Here is a 22,664-nt window from a genome sequence, read left to right as displayed (position 1 = left end):
TCCTGTTCTTGTCAGTTTTTAATTATATTGGTTTCAGCTGGGATTCATTAGTTACTGTGATTTTAAAGTGTGTTCTGCCCTTCATTTCCCATCTGCTGTTAAAAGTCATTTCATGTTCTGTTTCCCGTGTTCCTGTTTTACCAGCTTTGTGTTTATTAAATACTTTGGATTTGCATTACTCCTCACTCCTTTGTTCGTTTGCTCCCAATGTGAATCATGACAATGTGTTATTTAACATATTTATATTCAACTTTTTGCCTTTTACCTTTAAAATCCTCTTCGGAAAGCATGACCTCTCACAATCCACATTTCGGACAAAGTCTGCAATGAAACAAACAGTATCCAACTTTGTCAATATGATCTGTGACCTGCCAGCATATCCAATAATCCAGAAACGTTCTCTGCAGGACTTTTTGTGGATATGATTACTGATAATTTAATTATTTAGCATCTCTTAATAATGCAACAGTCACATTTTAATGTATTTTGAAAGTATGGAAGGTATGAATCATGTAATGACCAAAGAAACTGTATCAGACTGTACTCGCTTGCACCTAGATAAACTAAAGATAAGACTTTTGAAATCCATGAATGAGTGGTTTGAATTTTGTTCATTACTCAGACCCACAGAAACCTGTATCCCTGTTAACCATTCACACACACTTGTATAGACATAAACACCCACACACTCAAAGGACACTGACCTTATATGCGAAGTAAGATCTGAAGTGCGTCACTGCTTCAGAGACCAACGGCCAGCATGAATCTCAAACTGTGTCTGCTGCTCCTCTTTCTCTGTGCTGTCATTGTTCCTGCAAAGGTGTGTATGAACAGTTATATACTGATAAACCCCATGTTATTCTTAAAATACATTGTTGTACATAACAGATTTTTAATCTGGATGGAATTAAAGTGATTCTATATGTGACCCTGGACCAATCTTAAGTCACACGGGTATATTTGTAGCAATAACAAGACATTGTACTGGTCAAGATGATACATTTTTCTGTCAAAAATCATTACGTTATTAAATAGAGATTATGTTCCATGAAGATATTTTGTAAATGTCCTGCCATAAATACATGAAAACGTAATTATTGATTTAGTAACATGCATTGCTAATGACTTTATTTAGACAACATTAAAGGCGATTTTCTCAATATTTCGATATTTTTGCACCCTCGGATTCCAGATATTCAAATAGTTGTATCTCGGCCAGATATCGTCCTATCATAACAATACCAATCTCAACATCAAATTACAGTATGAAATATGTTTTCATACGGTCTAATGTGTGAATATCAGCTTTTAATCACATTTAGCTGGTCTTAATAAAATAGTGCGTTTCCTGAGCAGTTTCTTATCTCTCAACAGTTTAATAAAGAAAAACATGATAAACATGATAAGCATGAGGAACGTGGGAAACATGGGCAACATGAGAAACCCGGACCACAAGATAAACTTGAGAGACCTGGTGGTAAATATCGTGGAAAGAGAGGCAAAGAAAGGCTGGCAAGTAAGTGGTCACCTTTTGGAGTTGAAATATAATACGTATCCATATCTATATGTCTTTAAATCCAAATGTCCAATTTACAACTTATGATATCAGTCCTGAAGGCTGAGTTTGAAAGCTCACATGACTCTGATGATGACGACGATGCAAACGATTGGCTGTTTGAGCTTCAAGGTGTAAGAGGTATGATTCATTAAACAGATTTCTTCCTCATATTGTGCATACTACCGTATACATCTGGGGTTAGCATGTTTTTTATTTTGATTTTAATTTTTTTTAGAGGAAATGGATACTTTTATTCAGCAAGGACACATTAAATTAATTAAAAGTAACATTAAAGACATTTCTAATGTTACAAAAGATCTTTGATTTCAAATAAATGCTGTTCTATTCATCAGAGGATCCTGAAGAAGAGAATAGCATGGTTTCCACAAAAATATTAAGCAACATTTGATGTTTTCAGCATTGAAAAGAATAATAATCTGAAGAATTTTTTCTTTAGCACCAAATCAGAATATTATAATTATTTCTGAAGGATCCAGTGATACAGAAGACTGGAGTAATAGCTACTGAAAATTCAACGTTGCCATAAATGGAATAAATTACGTTTTAAAATATCTTGCAAAAATAATGCAAATAAACATTTCCCCTTTTGGTTATTCAGGAAAATGCAGTCCAAATCCATGCCTGAATGGAGGGCAGTGTGAAGAAAAGAGAGATCAATTCATATGCAAATGCCCAAAGCAATTTGTAGGTAGAAGATGCCAGAGAGGTATGAGTTAACTTCACACCACCTGCTCATATACAGTAGACCACTAAAGTTTTGAGTTTTGAGAAACATTTGATGTTTGTTTTAGGGAAAAGGGTTTGCAAGAGTGGAGCATGTGGGACAGGACTGTGTCTTCTGACCCAGTCTCCTCCCTACTATAAGTGCAAGTGTATTCCACCATTTGCACCACCAAACTGCAAAATACGTAAGACACACAGCACTGCACTCAAGCTGCACCAAAACACTGTTTCTTGATTTTCTGATATGGTTCTAGAATGCTCAGGCCAAAGAGTAAAACTGGTCTACAACTAGGGATGTCCAGATCCGATCACGTGATCGGAAATCGGGCCCGATCGCGTGGTTTCAGACTCGATCGGAATCGGACGTTACCTCCCGATCAGGACTCGGATATATATATATATATATATATATATATATATATATATATATATATATATATATATATGGCACAGAGTTAGACCCTTTTGACTCCACACAGAAACAGCGACGCGTGCGGCATGACATCACTTTGTTTTCAAGAGCTGGTGTGAATAAATATAGATTCAAACTCAAAGAGACATGATAGTTTGCACATGACCTGATATTTCATTCGGACCCAGGATACAGCGAGATGAACATCACAGAGCGCTAAACTCTCATGCAGTGTGTGTTTCATTCATACTCGAAGCCGGATCGCGCTCTCGCGCTGATATCAGGATATTCCTAATATGGACAAAAGCGTCCAGCTATGCTGTGGTGCGCACAGGAAAACAGAAACTTATGCAAACACGAAGACATTAATATACGATCACGACAATAAATTGTTCTTCAAGTCATCTCCAGCAGGTGATAAATAAAGTATGAACAATGCAGTGCTGATTGACATAGTATTTATTACAGTATAGAAACTATTCTGCATTATTATGTGATAAACAGTGTTTGTAGTATATAAACAAATCATTATTATTTGTTATTGTCCAGCATTTATAGATTTCTAAGCCAATTAAAAGCTAGAAATTAGAAAAAAAATAAAGTTGCCTATACTACCAGTCAGAAGTTTTTGAACAGTAAGCTTGTTAAGGTTTTTAAGTCCCTTCTATTCACCAAGCCTGCATTTATTTGATCCAAAGTACAACAAAACAGTAAGATTTTGAAATATATTTACTAGCCTATTTAAAATAGCTGTTTTCTATTTGAATATATTTCAAAATGTAATTTATTGAAGATCCTGGATCTGTTTTTTCGCTCTTCTTTATTCTTTTTTTATGTATTATAGAAGTATCGGATCGGGACTCGGTATCGGCAGATACTCAAAATCAAATTACTCGGATTCGGACTCGAGGACAAAAAAACCTGATCGGGACATCCCTATCTACAACTAAATCAGATTTCTATGCACTGAAGATATGTGGGTTGTACATGAAAAAGTAATTAAAAGCTAATTAAAGCACACGATGCAGGAGTAGTCCAAAAAACAGTTCTTTATTGATACAACCAAGAGAAATCGGTAGCACGACTGTTTGACACATCTAATAGCAGATGAAGGACCAGTGGACGACACAGGACTTAAATGTTGCAGACAAACGAGATAATAAATCAGACACAGGTGGAAGCAAATAAACTAATCAGGGAGCACAGGAAAACTAGGTCATGGGGAGCAAAGCAAAACATAAGAGAAATGTCACAGTAAATGCTCTGTTAATGATTTTTGCCTTTTTGTTTAGCTACTCCATGTAATCCAAACCCTTGTCAGAATAACGCCAGATGTGTTGTAGACGATGGGGATTTTGAGTGCATCTGTCCTGATGGTTACAGTGGACAATACTGTAAAGTAGGTGAGTGTGTGATTACAGAGACACTGCTTTCCTTTCCTCAGATTAATTTCTGTGTACAAAAGATTCTGAATTTAAAACATATTTTAGTGAATTTTTTTATATATTCTTTGGCACTTACTGTACATACTGTAAATAACAACTATAAAATGTCAAATTTTGTCTGTTACCGAAAAAAAAACTTTTTGTTTTTATTACTTTGGTTTTTCATAGTTATTGATACTTTTTCTTTTTTTTCAGTTCACTTTACAGACAAAGAAAAATATTTAAGAAACAAATTTTAGCTGTTTTTACAACTGTGTTTAATTACAAATGAAAAGTGTAAATTATGACCTTTATTATATCCTTATAACAAAAAATACTGTACAAAATGTCAAACACTGTAATTGTTTAGTCATGTGAATCAATAAATCAAGAATCATATATTTGAACCCCTTTCTGACCCAGTAGATGTATTAAATAACATGAACTAACATTGCTAAACCTGCATTTGACTTTTTAGTTCTTACTCACATGCTGCACTTTTTCCACAGCAACAAATAACATAACAATTAATATCTTTTTTTTTGTGTGATTAAATTTAAATTTACACAATTATTGTTGTCATATATTTAAATTGTTTTTTTTTCTTCTCATGACTGCCATGTGGTTTTCTTATAAAGGTAAATCAGTAGCAAAACTCGAGAGGTTGAAGATCTGATTGTGAGAACGTGTCATATTAATATTTGTATTTGTAAGTTAAAATTTACACTCACAGCTCTGATGTGAAAAGCTGAATCTTTCAATTTGCACACACAGACAATGATCAAAACACCCGTGTTTTGAATTGGAAGTTGTAGATTAATAGTCACAAATGTGTAGAATGACATTCACACAAATAAAATGACATACACACATGTTTACGACATATTTACTTTTGCACTTTACTTCAGTTTCGCTGCACAACGTCAAGTCGGCACATACAACCTCTCAAATCTGGAAGTACAAGTTCAAATCCTAGTGCTCTGACTTTTGCTACTCTTTTTGCGGTATTCTGTTGCAAAACTCACTTGTGCACTTGTATATGCAGATGTGAGAGAGCAGAGCTGGGGGCGGGGCTTTGGTGCGAATGAAGACATTTTATTGGTCGATGCCCGACCAATGAACAACGCCAATTGTTTTCACTGAATATCCTTAGCTTTGACAGGATTTTAAGACAATGCATTCATTTTGCCATTCGGGTATTATCTAGTAGACAAATAATGCAACATATTTTATATGCATATCCCACTGCATATCACTGTACCAGAGTTGCAATATAATGCTTTTTTTATTATTTTTATGTTTTGTAAAAATAATTTTAACTTCTTCATTGGGTTAAATTCCTAATTTGCTTGTCAGTAATGAACCTTTTTAAATGCAACATTATTATTATTTTTTTTTAAATAAAAATCGAGTGTTTAATAATGTCTAAATGTATATTAAACAGCAAAACCTAAAAATAAGCACTTATGACCAGAAATACTGTTTTGAGCAACTAGTAGAGCTAAATACATGTATTTATTAAACATCAACAAGGCCATCTAGTGTTTAAGCAATGGAATTGCATATGAATATTATCTTTCTGTCCACCAAATGCCTCCAATTTAAAGCGTGCCTCTTTGCACTGGAATTTAAACCTAGATACTACAGTTATTGTAATATAAATAATAACCATATTAGAAAATGTTATATTTCAAATGGTCATTCATGGACCATAATTATTGCACATATTATTTAGTACCATGATCTCTTCAAATTAACTAAACAGGACTGAGTTAACATGTAGTACAGTTTTTTTATTGGTTAAAAGTTACACTTACTTGTTTAGTCACATTTAACTGCCAAGGAGGAGTATGAGAATATAATGCTGTTCCATTTTCCAGTTTAAAATGCTATTGTAAGGCATAGTCATTAGTCAACGTAGTTATCCATGCATAATCAATGCACTCTAAGTGTTACAAATTACTGGAAATCACTGCAAATATAATGAAACTGCTGTCTGTCCCAATTAATACATTTCAAGCATATTGACAAAACGTTTAGTTTAGTACTATTGATAGCTCCATGAACCACGTGACCGCGTGGCGGTGAGATCAAAGCATGCTCTGGTACAGCGAGTTTACTCTGCAATATGCAGTGGGATATACATATAAAATATGTTGCATTATTTGTCTACTAGATAATACCTGAATGGCAAAATGAATGCATTGTCTTAAAATCCTGTCAAAGCTAAGGATATTCAGTGAAAACAATTGGCGTTGTTCATTGGTCGGGCATGGACCAATAAAATGTCTTCATTCGCACCAAAGCCCCGCCCCCAGCTCTGCTCTCTCACATCTGCATATACAAGTGCACAAGTGAGTTTTGCAACAGAATACCGCAAAAAGAGTAGCAAAAGTCAGAGCACTAGGATTTGAACTTGTACTTCCAGATTTGAGAGGTTGTATGTGCCGACTTGACGTTGTGCAGCGAAACTGAAGTAAAGTGCAAAAGTAAATATGTCGTAAACATGTGTGTATGTCATTTTATTTGTGTGAATGTCATTCTAAACATTTGTATCTATTAATCTACAACTTCCAATTCAAAACACGGGTGTTTTGATCACTGTCTGTGTGTGCAAATTGAAAGATTCAGCTTTTCACATCACAGCTGTGAGTGTAAATTTTAACTTACAAATACAAATATTAATATGACAAGTTCTCACAATCAGATCTTCAACCTCTCGAGTTTAGCTACTGATTTACCTCCATATTTCCTTTCCATACCAGCTAATGTTTGAATCTGAACTTTTATTTGACACATTGTCGTGAGGGTCTCAAAGTTTCTTTTATGTGATATTTTTTGTTTTATGGTTTTCTCACAACATGGCAATATGAACCAACAATCACACTGTGCTGTGACTGTATCCTCAGGCCCTGATGACTGCTATGAGGGGGATGGACAGTCATACAGAGGGAAGGTGTCTGAGACAGAAGATGGGGATGAGTGTCTCGACTGGAACTCTGAGTTCATTCTGGATAAAGGAGTTTTTCCTTCAGTGACATTTGCATCTAGTGAAGGCTTGGGACCGCATAACTTCTGCAGGTTACAAACATGTGTGGACTAAAAGCCTAGGACTCACTTTAATTATTGAGAATTAGTACTTTCATTGTATGTGAAAACATTTAGCATTTTTTTTAATCCAAAAAAACTTTATTTAACATGTATATATTTTAATGCCAGATTTTCAATCTGGTCTTTAACTTTTGGACTGCACTGAATATACACACACTGAATATGCACAAAAACACATTTACGAAGCTGGGCTTGATCTGCAGTGGACTTGTAATCATGGTAACCCTCAACTCAACTGCAAATCCTTCATTACAGAAACCCTGATGGAGATAAGAAGCCATGGTGCTTTATAAAGAAGGACAAGAAACTTCGATGGGATCATTGTAATGTCAGAAAATGTCCCATGCCTGGTAAGACTGATGATAAAGACACAGTGTGGTTTCTAATCTAAATACACTGAACAAAATTATAAACACAACACTTTTGTTTTGCCCCCATTTTTCATGAGCTGAACTCAAAGAGCTAATACTTTTTTTTATGTACACAGAAAATCTGTGTTCGTGAGCCAAGATAATTAATTCATCCAGCTCACAGGTGTGGCATATCAAGATGCTGATTAAACAGCATGATTATTGCACAGATGTGCCTTAGGCTGGCCACAATAAAAGGCCACTCTAAAATGTACAGTTTTATCACACAGCACAATGCCACAGATGTCGCAAGTTTTGAGGGAGCATGCAACTGTCATGCTGACTTCAGGGATGTTCACCAGAGCTGTTGCCTGTGAATTGAATGTCCATTTCTCTACCATAAGATGTCTCCAAAGGAGTTTCAGAGAATTTGGCAGTACATCCAACCGGCCTCACAACCGCAGTCGACGTGTAACCACACCAGCCCAGGACCTCCACATCCAGCATCTTCACCTCCAAGATCATCTGAGACCAGCCACCCAGACAGCTGCTGCAACAATCGCCAATATCCAGCAACTTAACACAGACATTGAAGAGGAGTGGACCAACATTCCACAGGCCACAATCAACAACCTGATCAACTCTATGCGAATTAGATGTGTTGCACTGTGTGAGGCAAATGGTGGTCACACCAGATACTGACAGGTTTTCGGACCCCCCCAATACAGTAAAATTTCACATTTTAGAGTGGCCTTTTATTGTTGCCAGCCTAAGGCACACCTGTGCAATAATAATGCTGTCTAATCAACATCTTGATATGCCACACCTGTGAGGTGGATGGATTATCTTGGCAAAGGAGAAGTGCTCACTAACACAGATTTAGACAAGTTGTGAACAATATTTGAGAGAAATAGGCCTTTTGTGTACATAGAAAAAGTCTTAGATCTTTGAGTTCAGCTCATAAATAAATGTTGGCAAAAACAAAAGTGTTGCGTTTATAATTTTGTTCAGTGTACTTTTACATAATGAACTCTAACTCAACAACTCAAACAGAGCAGCTTTTTGCGCTTTAGATTACATGGCCTTTAGAGTCATTTGAATTATTAAATCAAGAATCATATCTTTGAACCTTCTCTGACCAGATACATCAGTAGATGTATTAAATTGCATGATCTAACATGATCTGTAGATATATCAGTAGATGTATTAAATTACATGATCTAACATTGCTAAACCGGCATCGAATTCAACTACCATAAAAATGGTGTCCACAGTTCGACCCACCACAGCTGAATTCATAGGCAGTATTCCACCAAAAGTAACTCCTCTCCAACCAACCGTACCAGCTAAGACAGGTAAGACTTCCTCATCATTACCCAGATGCCATGTCTGGTAAAACTGATGACAGTGCAGTAGTATGGTTTAAAATTCCGTTATGTTCCATTGAAAGCTTAAACCAAAAGCTGTAACTTTAACAACAGCAATTTTAATTATATTAATTTTTACTTTTTGTTCTACTGTTTGTATGACTCTGATTGTCTTTGTAAGGTAGGCTGTGACAAGTGACTATTTTTTTGAGTGAATCATTGAATCATTTATTCAACCGATGCGTTCAAATAAGGTGCAGATACTTCAGAGACATTTTGGTGAAATCAAAAGTCATGTAGTGTATTCCAGTCTTAATTGTCAATATTATGTCTAAAATCTATACAAATCCTCATACTTTGTACTGTTTCCACAAATGTCACCTACCAGATGACAGCATAACCCCAGAGAGCACCAGTTCAGCCCAAATAGCCCCTGCTACTGTCCCACCAGTCACATTACCAAAGAACTATACTTTAACAAAGAATTTTCTAACCTGTGGTAAACCTGAGCCGAAAAAACAACTTAACCGGATTTACGGAGGTCTTAAAGCTATTCCTGGAGCCCATCCATGGCAAGTATCAGTCCAGGTTAAGCCTAAAGGAACCATCCAAGACTACAGACACATCTGTGGAGGCACCCTTATCAAGCCTTGTTGGGTGCTGACTGCTGCCCACTGTATGTAAGTATGGCCTTTAGTAGGCTACAGTATTAAAGTACATAATCCACCCAATGAACACAGAACAATTAAAAAACTCAATCATGAACACTGTTAACCGCTTCAGTTTATATCTCCCTGAATTTAAGAGCTTTTAATATTAAATCTGACTTCTTATCTGCATTATTTCAATATTCTTCAATGATTCTTTGTGGTTAATAAATTGGAAAATTGTCTCCTAACAATATATTTAGTTTCACATTAAAATGAAAATGAACTATAATGGTTTTATTATCTTTTGTTGTGTGTACAGTGATAAAAAGCATGATTACAGAGTTATATTGGGAGGACTAAATTTGATACAAAAGGAGCAAACAGATCAGACTGTGCTGGTTGAGGACACTATCATGCATGAGAAGTATAAGGAAACGCCTGATGTTGTCTACAATGATATTGGTGAGTATGTAGACATTAATTTGCACAAACAGGATTTTTAATAATGATCAGTGTTATAGATATTACATTTTATTTTCATTTAGATTTTTTTGTGCTTTCTGTTCTTCAACTCAGGCTTTTTTTTTCTTTGCTGTGGCCAAAGTTTTCTCCATCCGCTTTGCACTATTTTGAGTGTCCGCCATTTTTTGTTGAAATTATGTAGCACTCATTCAATCCAATATGCACTGCAATAAGTATTGTACAACTGGTATAAGCTACCCATAATCAGTTGTTGGTGTCTCATGCAAAGAAAACAATTGAACTAAAAGTTCTGCTATAGGATTCTTTATTTAGGCAAAATTTCCGGAAACACACAAGACAGGAGAAACCCCAGCATTAAATCAGAAAAAGATCAAAAAGGACAGACAAGGACAGGGGAATGAGAATTGAATAATAACAGTCTGATAGGAATAAGAATTTCAGAAGAAAAGACCCCCAAAATGTTAATTTGTTCATTATTTTTTTATATTCCATGCAATTAATCTGGCTATTTAGTAAAACAAATCATGAGAAGGTCAACAAACTACTTAAAATCATCTCAGGTTACTAATGTAACCACGGTTCCCTGAGAGGGAACGAGACCCTGCGTCCTCTGAGGGGACACTATGGGGAACACCTCGTCGTGACCCGTGTCTGAAGCATACTTTGAAAAACGCCATCCTGTTGGCCGGCGACAGCCTCTGACGTCACTACCAGCGCGACGAAAAATACGCGCCAGTAGGACCCGTCACTTATCTTCTTCGTGAAGCTTGCGTCCGAAGCATGGCAGGGAGCTAGAGGACGCAGTGTCTCGTTCCCTCTCAGGGAACCATGGTTACATTCGTAACCTGAGACGTTCCCTGTCAAGGGAACTTCGAACTGCGTCCTCTGAGGGGACACTATGGGGAACAGTATACCCATGCCGCCATGCTGAGGGGAGTGCAGACCAGAATCATGGCAACACTAAGTACCAACTCTACCATTTCACCGGGAGTCACCCCAGGGACGGTTCGACGGCTGTCTATGACATTATCCCTTATGGCCAAAGGCCTAAGTTACATACCCAACTTACCTGTAGGGCCCTGGCCCGGGGTAGAGCTGAAGGCTTGGAATCACAAAAGATTCCTTTAAAAGGATACGGCTAAGAACCTAGCACTTTCTTCTACCAAGTCTTGCCTGTCACACAGGGGCTACTGCTAGCTTTCGCAAAAACTTGCCGAAAGAGCTGTCCCAACAGTATTCTAGTAGTGGCGCCCTGTTCTAGATAGGTATCAGAGGATACCTGGGTGGAGTGGTGCCCAAGATGAACGGGGCTTTAACCGACTCAAGAAAGGGCACGAAGCAGCCACGCGAAGCCCTTACCATATAGGATTTTAGAAAGAACGCAGAGTACTAGCGTGCGAACTTACCACAGTGTGGATTTCAGAAAGTGTTCAAAGACTTCACGTGCACACTTACCATAACATGGATTTACAAATACTGTTCTAAGGAGGGGCTCTCGTGGCACTCTGATAGACCAGCTCGTAGATGGAATGGCCCGGGAGCAGAACAATTGGAGGAAGGAATGTACAGACGAAGGCTCGGCCACATCTGTACCATGGCGTCCAGCCCCAATGAAGTTGGCTGAGTCAGAGGAAGCCAGAGGGGATAGTGCGATGCTCTCTCGAGCTGCAAAACCGATCCACCCAAATCTGGCCAACCTCTCCTAACTCTGCTTCAACACCTTGGTGCGAAGGCGCCATTCCCCGAGCCTCAGCCCCTGCCTCAGCAGGATGTCTGCTCTCACAGTGCGTCTCAAAACAGTATGTAGTACTGGAGCGCTCTGATGAAAAAACTGAGCATTCAGTCTCCTATGAGAGGAGGACTCCGAGTTCCGAGCAGCATGCTCATAGGCGACCCTTTTTCTTTAGAAAAAAAAGGGGGCGCTGCTAAACTACCACGAGAATTGCCCACACCGCCCCTCATGTTGAGGGAAGCAATGCTCGAGGTGTATAACAAATACACACTGGTTGAATGAAGCCCAAGGAACCCAGGGCTAATCATCTTAAAAAAGGGAACGAAGTGGAGTGCATAACCCCTACCGTACAGGATTTCAGAAAGTCTGCAGAGTCTTGCGTGCACACTTACCACTTACGTGGATTTCAGACAGTGCGCAAAGTGTTCACGTGCACACTGACCACCATGTGGTTTTGAGAAAGTACACAGGCTTAGCGTGTGTACTGAAAGGTTACCTGACAACCACAGTATGTGGGAGCTCACCTTCAGAGAGGCCTGTGAAGCCTACTGCACAATATGTGGGAAGTCGTGGCCTAATGGTTAGAGAGTCGGACTCCCAATCAAAAGGTTGTGAGTTTGAGTCCCGGGCCGGCAGGAATTGTGGGTGGTGGGAGTGCATGTACAGTTCTCTCTCCACCTTCAATACCACGACTTAGGTGCCCTTGAGCAAGGCATCGAACCCCCAACTGCTCCCCGGGCGCCGCAGCATAAATGGCTGCCCACTGCTCCGGGTGTGTGCTCACAGTGTGTGTGTGTGTTCACTGCTCTGTGTGTGTGCATTTCGGATGGGTTAAATGCAGAGCACAAATTCTGAGTATGGGTCACCATACTTGGCTGAATGTCACTTCACTTCACTTCACTTCACCTACAGAGAGGCCTAGAGAGGCCTACTACCTGTTACCAGATAACCACCTTAAGTGAAAACTGAAAGTTATTGGAACTCAACTCCAGGGAGGCCTGGTGAGGCCTACTACCTGACAACCACAAACCATGGGAGCTCGCTTTTTAGTGGAAACGCACAGTATGTTGGAGCTAAACCTCCAGGGAGGCCTGGTGAGGCCTACTACCTGACAACCACAGTATGTGGGAGCTCGCCTTCAGAGAGGCCCCACAGTACGTTCACACAGCCCCTCATGTTGAGGGAAGCGATGCTTGAGGTGTATAACAAATACACACTGGTTGAATGAAGCCCATGGAACCCAGGGCTAATCATCTTAAGAAAGGGAACAAAGTGGAGCGCGTAACCCCTACCATACAGGATTTCAGAAAGTGCGCAAAATCTTGCGTGCACACTTACCACTTACATGGATTTCAGAAAGTGCGCAGAGTCTTGCATGCAAACTTACCACTTACGTGGATTTCAGACAGTGCGCAAAGTGTTCACGTGCACACTGACCACCATGTGGTTTTGAGAAAGTACACAGGCTTAGCGTGTGTACAGAAAGGTTCCTAAGCATCGCAGAGGTGCTGGATCGCACGGGAGAGGCGAGCTCCAACCCTCAAGTGAGGGGAGCATCACCTAAAGGCAGTACATACAGAAGAATTCCGTAACTACCACCTCCCCGGATGCGTCAAGCGGCCAGGCGGCCCCTCAGGGTGACCTGGCCGGACATCCATGAAATTCCCTGCAGTTCTGTGCCAGTTCTGACGATCAGCCAGGCTCCTCAGGAGGGGGTGTGGGATGGACAACCGCAGAGCGCTTGCCTCCCACACGCGGGTCCCACTCCGCGGTGGGTGTCGCGCCCCGGGGGGGCGGAACCCACACGGCGTGGCCGCCTGCTGAAAGCCTTTGATCTTGGCCACCTAATACCATAGCACTGTAAAGGAAACTCACAGAGTTTGTTAGTAGACATATAACCACCAGCAACATAACACCCATAAGCAGATAAAGAAAGGGTTACGTACTCACCCACCCTCCTGTACTGGAGTCCCGCTTACGGGGTGCCCCCTTCTTGTCCGGACCTACAGTAAGGTGGTTACTTTGAACATAGAACCAACCAAAACATCATAGGTCCAGGATAGGAGACTGTTATAGGAGAAACTTTCCACCTAACCTCGATCAGGTGGAGAGATGGTGGCTACAGGGGAATTAGGCAGGGGAGGATAAAAACAGAAGTTAAAACAGAGGTTAAAAACATCCAGAGCTACTAGGTATCGCTCAAATCCGGACCAGGACGCTGCCTCGTCTGAATCACATCCCTCAGACCCTGCTTACCTCTCCGTGACCCGCGATTCCTCTTGCCCCTGCCCTTAGGCGGGGGAGGAGTGCGAGCCGCGACACTAGCCTTCTGCGCCCGTCTCCGATCCTCAGATCCAGATGGGCCAGGACCCCTTTGTTGTTTGGGCTCAGACCTGGACCTTAGTGGAATGAAGGATTTAAAGGCAGCTGAGCGCGCCCTTGCTTCCCTGAACTTTTCGACCACCATCTCGACGGAGGTACCGAAAAGCTCAGAAGGCGAGACCGGAGCATCGAGAAGAAGCCCCCTTTCTTCCCTCCCGATGTCTGCCAGGTTCACCCACAGATGTCTCTCCGTTACCACCATGGCCGCCATAGACCTACCCATGGCGGAGGTGGCCTGCTTGGTAGCCCGGAGAGAGAGGTCTGTGGTGCAAGTCTTCCATGGCAAGTCTAATTTTGCCGTGGCGCGATCCATAACCTCTAACAGCTCCCCATACGCAGGGCAGGAGGATTGAGAAGGCTCAGCCTCAGCTTCTTCGCCACTCTCAGACATCTCCTGCTCTTCCTGGGTAAAACCCAGCAGAGCACTAACTTCGGTGTCAGAATGGGTTAATGACAACGCATCTTCCTCCTGAAGTTCACTCTCGTTTGCCGCCAGAGAGTGTGAAAGGAAAAGTCCCTCTCTACACTCCTCATCGAGATCCACCTGTGATCCCCACGAGCTCATTCTCGTCCGTGCCTCGGCAACGGCGGGTCCTGAGCTGCGGGATCCAGATGGCTGTCCCTCTTTCCTCGAAAAGAGAGACAAACGAGAGCGGAGCTTTTTCACAGAAATAACGCTGACACGGATGCACACACTGTTTAAACGCCTTGCTAGTGGATGCCATGATAACAATAATAGATCGCTCTTACCGTTTTGGTCGTTTCTTAGATGCATGCTTCAAACAAAACAGTCAATGAAGACGAAGAAGAAAGTGACCGGTCCTACGGGCGCGTATTTAAAGTCATGCTGGTAGTAACGTCAGAGGCCAACACGTTGGCGTTTTTCAAAGTATGCTTCAGACACGGGTCACAACGAGGTGTTCCCCATAGTGTCCCCTCAGAGGACGCAGTTCGAAGTTCCCTTGACAGGGAACTATAGTTTTATTTTCTTGTATTTTCTTTTTTTTTTTATTCTTTCTTGTGGTGCAGCTCTTTTAAAACTGAGAGCTACTAATGGAGAATGTGCTAAGGAAACTCAGTTTGTGAAGGCCGCCTGCTTGCCCAAAGAACCGTTTGCAGATGGAACAGAATGCAGAATTTCTGGATGGGGAGCCACAGAGACGTGTATGTTTCCATATGTCTATTTCTGAATTTGTATTGAACTATGAAATGACTGAATCTGTTCTCTTTTCCTTCCTGTCTGTAGCGGTGTATGGCTCTGTGCATTTGCTTGATGCACAGGTTTTGCTGATTTCTCAGGAGGCTTGTTCCAGCAAAAACGTATATCCATCTTTACTGGATGATGGCATGTTTTGCGCTGGTTATCTCAAGGGAGGAATAGATTCCTGTCAGGTCGGTCATCATTTTAACTGTATAATGTTGTTTACCATAATTAAAAGGAAATGGCACTGCTGTAACAATGAAATTACCATTCAACTCTCTTTGTGGCAGGGTGACTCTGGTGGGCCTTTAACCTGTGAGAGAAATCAAACACACTATATCTACGGTATAGTGAGCTGGGGAGACAATTGTGGGGAGGAGAACAAGCCTGGCGTCTATACCAGAGTCCTTAAATATTTGGATTGGATCAATAAAAAAATTAGTGTCCCACAGTAGCATATATATGAAATATTAACAAGTGTTTTCTGTTGTGTACTCTGATCTACCAGCAAAGTTTGAGATAATTCTTCTGATGAATTAAAAAAATCTTGTGTCATCATGTTATTTTATTTTTTTATTTTTTTTTTATTTTTTTTCTTCAATGTGTGACATTGGGATGAATGTCATTTTATTTGAATTTTAAAATACACACATATCTTCCAGTTACAGTAGTTAGCTTGACAGTAAAAAAGGTTCAAAAGTTTGTAGTCAGTAGTTTTTTTTTTTTTTTTTAAGAAATTATTATACATTATATATTATACATTTATTATTCTGCAAGGATGAATTAAATTGATTGAAAATTACAGTAACAGCCTTATGTTACAAAAATATATATATTTCAAATAAATGCTGTCCTTTAGAACTTTTGAAATAAATGCTGTTCTTTTGAACTTTTATAATACTTTTCAAATAAATATATCTCAGTTTCCACACAATATTAAGCAGCACAAATGTTTTCAACTTTGATAATAACAAATGTTTCTTGAGGAAAATCATAATGATTTCTGAAGGATCATGTGATACTGAAGACTGGATTAATGATGCTGGAATTCAAATTTGCCATTATAGGATTACAATTTCATTTTGAAAACATATTAAAATAGAAAACGGTTATTTTAAATTGTAATAATATTTCACAATATTGCAGTTATTTGCTGTATTTTTGTCAAATAAATACAGCCTTGGTGAGCATAAGAGTGTTCTAAAACATTTTTTTTTACTAACCCTATACTCAGTGTACACTGTACATGTGGCATGCATATGTATTTGCATATCTTTTACCATACCATTTTGAAGTGCTGATTCTTTAAACTGATTATGAATGAAATCACATTTGTTAAAGGTTTGCAGTGCAGTTGAATCAACTGTTACTCTACAAAAAAATCATAACGTTTCATTTTTAGCTCTGGAAAATACAAACTGACAAATCTAATCGACAAAAAGGCAGAGTGAAATCAAACAACCCTGTGCTAGGAAGGCTTTCCTTATCTTCTAAATTCTACAACATGCATTTAAGGATGAGGTATAAAGATGATTAGGATCGCCAGATCCTAATAGGCTTCGAGTTTATAATCAGAGAAATAATCAGCTTAGGGTGGGCAGTGGAAGGGTCCAAGACCACTTCTGAGGAATCTGCAAAATGAAGATAGGTTAAAAAATACGCTAACTGTTCACAAAGAATGCATTTCTCCATTTCACTGTGCTACTTTCCCATTGTCTTTCTCCGTAAGCATTATAAACAGACATATTTGATGTTTGATGTGTCTCATGTGTAACATTCATTTGCTGCAAATTGTTCATGCAAATGATCATCAATTTTATGTGCTGTTGACAGTTACTCACAGCTCTTCAGCAGCCTCTTAGCGTTGGGGATCTGTGAGCGGATAAACAGTAGTAAATTGTTGGTGAAGCCCAGTAGCTGATCTGATTTAGCCTCATCAAGATTTATGAGACCTGGGTCTGTCGCTGTTAGCAATTCCAGCATCCTGACAACAGAAAGTAGATAAGCACCACAGATAACACCTGTCCTAAAAGGTTGAGGGTTATATTGAGTTTAAGGTTAGTAACTAGAATTACTGTTTGTTTGGCTACACTAAATAATTCAAACTGTACCATTCATAAAATATTCATCCCATTAAAAAGGTCAAATTCTCCTCAGTATGCATTTATTTAATCAAAAATACCATAAAAACTAATAATAATTGTATAATAAACTTTTGTAACATTATAGATGTCTTACTGCCACTTATGTAATTTTATGAATCCTCACTGAATTAAGAGTAAGGTCTAAAATTCAGATTCATACAGGAATACTGCATTGCAGATGTCTTGAGACTTTTCTAAACTAGAATATTAAAATATTAGAATATTGGAATCTACTAATTTCTGAGTGGTATCAGAATATGTTTGTGCATGTAAACTCAATGAGCCCATCCAGCTATAGAATGGATGATATAATTTAAGAATGTTTGTTTAAGTAAGCTAAACTGTGTTCATAACAGCAGATTAAATAAACCTAAACATGAACTGGACGCTGGCAAACATGATCTCTACAACCGAAATGCCTTTGCAGATGAGTCATTCAGATTTCATTGTGCCAGTGAAGGCTAGAATGCCTGACATAGTGACAAAACAATCTCTCTTAAGTGGGGTTATAAATATACATACCTGTCCTCATACATTGTGACCTATGAGAGAGAGAGAGAGAGTGAGAGAGAGAGGCAGAAATATATAGTGAAAATGCATTATGTTGCAGGGATGGTAGGTTTCACCATGTATTGTTGGTCATTTGAATTATTGGTCTATTCATGATGTTTTTATATAATGACACCCCATAATTCATGGTAGATTAAGGTAAAACAAAAAGATGACAATCGACCTGTCTATTGTCCAGTTGTTCTCCTGATAAAAAGCTCACCCTGTCACAAAGCTGTTTTTCACTGTCCATCATCCCTTCATTCAGCTGAACCTCAATGTCTCGCAGGAGGACCCAGTTTGCCTCAATGAGGCTGTCCAGCGCTCGGACCGCAGCCGTCTCCTCCATCTCCAGCAGGGACAGAGTGATCCTACAGTCCTCCTCCAGAACTCTCCGCATCTCTTCATACTTCTTCACTATACTTTCTCTCATTGCAGAGGACTTTGACTGAAGAAGATGGGGAAATGGTTAGACTCAATTGGCCAATCCAGTAAAAAAAAAAACCTTTTATATATATATATATATATACACTAACAATATACAGATTTTGTTGTTTAATATTTTTGTAAAAGCCATGGTACATTTCTTTCCAGGATTCTTTAATAAAAGAACAGCATTTATTTAAAACAGAATTTGTAACATTACAAAAAATGTAAAAAATCATAAAGTGACTAAATATATATTTAGTCACTTTTGATCAATATAATGCATACTTGCTGGTTAAAATAACTAATTTCCTTCTTTTTTCTTTGTTTCCTTTCTTTCTTAAATAACATACAATACAATACAATACAAATAAAACTACTTACTGACCCCAAACTACAATAGTGTAAATACGGGGCTTAAAATAGCCCTATACTGTACTTACTGTATATAATTGTCTTAAATAAAACAAACCTGTAAATAATATACTTTTAAAAAGAAGTTGTTGTTTTTTTTTACTCAGAAATTGCAAGTAAATCTGACAAATAATCATACAGAAACGACAATGAACACACCAAATTAAACATTGAAAATAAGGGTGTAGAAAGACTGAAATACTATTTTCTATTATCTAAAATTTACAGAGTAAGAGATCAAGATACATAAGATCAAGATAATATTGGAATGTGTTTTGTGATATATTTAAAAAAGAACTGCTTGATTTTATTTTACACACTAGACTCACTTTGATTCCGTTTTGCTTGCCATTCAGTTTCTTCAGTCTGCATCGGATCGCTTCCCTTTGCCTCATGAGATGATCTTGGTTATTTTTCTGCATTTCTTGTTGAGTAAACAGAGAAAAAAAATGCATGAGAATTAAGGCAAACTTTGACAATTTTAGGATTAAAAATAAAAGTGAACAAAACGTACCTGACACTGAGTTTTCATGTCACTTTGCTGGACTGAGTTGTTAGACTGAGAGACAGTTCTTATGTTACTTTCACAAACCCTTAGGGGGTCATTTGCAACTCTGTAGATGTTCCAGCAAGCCAGATTTTAAGGAGCTCATGCTTCACTAATAGTGAAAGCAGATCACATGGGTGGGTCACAGTGGCACGATCCTGCCAGAGATAAATGGCATTCACCTTGACTTGTCGCTGTGACGCATCTGTCACTGCAGTGCTGCTCGCCACCTGTGACAGGACACTCACATACCCCTTCCTCTCCAGGCCATTTTTAGAGGTGGTATTTAAAGAAGTGGATAGTGAGATTGAGAAATTGTCCCATGTGGATTCATAACAACCAGGCTCTGTAATACAGCCTGTGCATACTTTCTACAATGTGGCTATTAATGTTACTCACAGTAAAACAAAGTACAAGTAGATTCTGGGAAGTGCAGGAATGAAAAGGTCAGTTACAGCCTTCTTGCAGTAGCACACAGTGAGAAGAAGAGAACAGAATGTGTGAACAGACGAATAAAAAAGAAAAATTGAATACAAATAGTAAAAAATAATCTTCATCTTTAAGCTCCTGCTCACAGATGAATCCACCAGATGGCAGCAGAGCTTGCAGATGGCTGGACATCTTGGGAGAATCAGACGATTAGTTTACAAGATTTCTGACAGAAAATGACTTATGACAGATGATGATATTGCTAAAGTTGATGTTGATAAAGATGAAGATGATAATGCCATACTGACACAATCCATAATATGTAAAACCATCCCTGCAACAGTAACAATTTGTATTGTTCAATATTTTGCATACCTTAATTTAAACATTAGTATTTTGCACAAATACAGTAAAAGATACGTAAATAAATTTATAGTTTGTAAAATAGCTTGCATTCATTTTTCAATTGTATCATAAGTTTGTAAATTAATATTTCATACAAATACATTTAGAAAAATAAAATAAATAAATATATATATAAGGAAAATCTTCCTAATTTTCTAGTTTGCTTTCCTCTCTAGTAGTGCCATTAGTTTGTACAATAGTATATTGGGAGGGAAAGTAAATAAATAAAATGTTTTTGCAATTAGTATACATTTAGATGAAATGTAGAAAAAATAATAAACAAACAATAAAATAAAAGAAAAGAAAAGTTGTGCATTAGGTTGCATTATTTCATTAATAGTTGAATTAGTTTATACAAAGGTATTTTGCACAAATACATCTTTAAAAATATATTAAATACAATTCAAAATAAAATATGAGATACTGTTTGAAAATGTTAGTAAATAAACTTAATAAATAAATAAAATAAAATAAAATCCTTTTGGATATATATTGCTCTTTTGCATGATTTTTGAAACTCATTTTATATTAATGCAGATTTTATCCACTGCTCAGTTTTACATTGGTCTAAAGTGTGTGTGGACAGGCATTTAACAACAACCTTGTAGTACGTCTGGCAGTCTAAAAACACATATTACATAAAACATACAAGCACAAATAAAGTATGATCTGACTTGTTTTCCTTTGTCCTTGGCTTGCTCCTTGTGTAACAATAAAGCACAGCCAGCTTTACGTGTGCTCTAATAAATGCAGGCCTGAGCACATTACCGGACTCAGAGGTGGACTGGGAAGACCACTGTGATCCACAATCCACCTTTCATCAGAATTTCCTGTGGAAATAAAGTCCCTTAATTTCTCAAATCTCCACCATTACACAGCAAAACCTTGACCCCACCGTTACCTCCCCTCTGGTCCTTCTTTAAACCACTGTCTATTAGGCAGCTTGAATTAAATCCCTGCTGTTGGACTTTAATAAGAGAATATTTGCTCCTGTATTTTAACCTTGTTATCCAATATCCTGTTCCATATTCCTCTGAGATATGCTACGGGCTGCTTTAATACAGAAAGGGTGGTTGACTAGCAGCCCACAAGAAGAAAGCAGGTTTTGAAAAACGTATAATTTGTTTTATATTCATTAAATTAGGCAAAAATAAAAACAAATCCATATAAACGAATAAAGAATTGTGATTTTTGCATAGTCATACCATTCAAACGATCATCCTGTGATGTATTAATCACAAATCATGTTGAAAAGTATGAACTATTCAAAATTATTAACAATTCGAGCATTTAAAAAGTCCGCCTTGGTGACCAGACATGAAATGTTATATGTTTGTTTATCTGTAAACTGTACCTGTGAACATCAACACAAGTGTGTGTGTTGCACTTGACACCTGTTTATGTTTGGCAGAGGACAGTTCATTAAATATGTACAGAGTGTGTAGTTGAACTGGGTGAGGTTAATTGCTTTGTAAACCTCTTAGGATTTAATAAAGTAAAGGGCCTTACCACCTGCAATCACATATTTTAAAAGTGTCACATTAACATTTGAAACCTGGCTGAAACAAATTGCTACCACGTTTTAGGACAATATACTGCACAGAATATGTATATATATATATATATATATATATATATATATATATATATATATATATATATATGCAAAATGGGGAACAGTAGCCTACAACACTTCACGATTCAACGCTTTCGTTGAAAACTCGACGGTAGCTCAGCAAAACATAAGTATACTTTATGCTAGATTTCACTTTACTTAACAAATACAACACAAAACATTTAAAAGACTTTTTTTATATAGTGTTAGGTGACCTTTTTAGCTGTGATACAGAAACTCAACCTAAACATTACTGAGCGCAAAAAGTAAACCCTCTTAAAGTCATTTATTAATTCTTAAGTGTGTTCATTTGTGTCTTTTTAGACTTGAAATCCAACATACATTAATAGTTGAGATTTATTGTGGTCAACGCCGTCATTTTTGAGCACAGCAGTAGCCAAGAGCTGGCATCATATGAGAAACACAGTGCTAATCGTGGATAGGAAACTCTTTCCGTGTTAAATGATTTACGTTTTATTATCCAACAGCCCTTCTTGTTTAGTTAGGCAGAAACATAAATAACAGAACAAAGGAGGGCCATACAGGCCTGAATGAAAACAGCGCCAGCCGGGCACTGTATGCATCAGCACTCATCTTACAGCCTCTCGCTTATATTACCGTCTCACTTACTGTACTTCCCCCCGAGCCGGGAAAAGCTATCCGCTGTATCTGCATCTCTAATGGCTGGAGTTTTCAAGCAGAAGGAACCGGCAGACAAGCA

The 22,664-nt window shown here is 38.3% G+C and overlaps 2 protein-coding genes across 2 annotated transcripts; one reads left to right on the top strand and one right to left on the bottom strand.

Moving 5' to 3' along the window:
* The first annotated feature begins 669 nt into the window (after window positions 1–669).
* On the top strand, window positions 670–15,969 carry LOC132157243 (hyaluronan-binding protein 2-like). The gene is made up of 14 exons (XM_059566495.1): window positions 670–820; window positions 1,375–1,516; window positions 1,610–1,696; window positions 2,178–2,285; window positions 2,371–2,487; window positions 4,007–4,117; window positions 7,048–7,219; window positions 7,505–7,599; window positions 8,874–8,954; window positions 9,355–9,646; window positions 9,936–10,078; window positions 15,243–15,377; window positions 15,460–15,605; window positions 15,705–15,969. The coding sequence occupies exons 1-14, from the start codon at window positions 761–763 to the stop codon at window positions 15,867–15,869; spliced, it is 1,854 nt and encodes a 617-aa protein (XP_059422478.1). The 5' UTR covers window positions 670–760; the 3' UTR covers window positions 15,870–15,969.
* A 978-nt stretch (window positions 15,970–16,947) lies between these two features.
* On the bottom strand, window positions 16,948–19,713 carry LOC132157596 (E3 ubiquitin-protein ligase TRIM39). Its single transcript, XM_059566953.1, has 6 exons — window positions 19,462–19,713; window positions 19,277–19,371; window positions 18,331–18,555; window positions 18,081–18,100; window positions 17,256–17,398; window positions 16,948–17,045 (listed from the first exon to the last, which is right to left on the bottom strand). The coding sequence occupies exons 2-6, from the start codon at window positions 19,367–19,369 to the stop codon at window positions 16,948–16,950; spliced, it is 579 nt and encodes a 192-aa protein (XP_059422936.1). The 5' UTR covers window positions 19,370–19,371; window positions 19,462–19,713.
* Between the last annotated feature and the right edge of the window lie 2,951 nt (window positions 19,714–22,664).

This window comes from Carassius carassius, chromosome 14 (genome assembly GCF_963082965.1).
Source record: "Carassius carassius chromosome 14, fCarCar2.1, whole genome shotgun sequence".
NCBI lineage: Eukaryota > Metazoa > Chordata > Actinopteri > Cypriniformes > Cyprinidae > Carassius > Carassius carassius.
This window is presented reverse-complemented; position numbering and strand designations above follow the sequence as displayed.

Bases quoted from the DNA above. Each gene is read 5' to 3' on its own strand.
- LOC132157243 (XM_059566495.1), top strand. From the start codon at position 761: ATGAATCTCAAACTGTGTCTGCTGCTCCTCTTTCTCTGTGCTGTCATT. The intron at 2,286-2,370 runs GTATGAGTTAAC...TGTTTGTTTTAG, and splicing joins AGGTAGAAGATGCCAGAGAG to GGAAAAGGGTTTGCAAGAGT. The intron at 2,488-4,006 runs GTAAGACACACA...CTTTTTGTTTAG, and splicing joins ACCACCAAACTGCAAAATAC to CTACTCCATGTAATCCAAAC.
- LOC132157596 (XM_059566953.1), bottom strand. From the start codon at position 19,369: ATGCAGAAAAATAACCAAGATCATCTCATGAGGCAAAGGGAAGCGATC. The intron at 17,399-18,080 runs GTATGTATATTT...TTCTGTTGTCAG, and splicing joins GTCACAATGTATGAGGACAG to GATGCTGGAATTGCTAACAG. The intron at 17,046-17,255 runs GTGAGTAACTGT...TTCATTTTGCAG, and splicing joins TAAGAGGCTGCTGAAGAGCT to ATTCCTCAGAAGTGGTCTTG.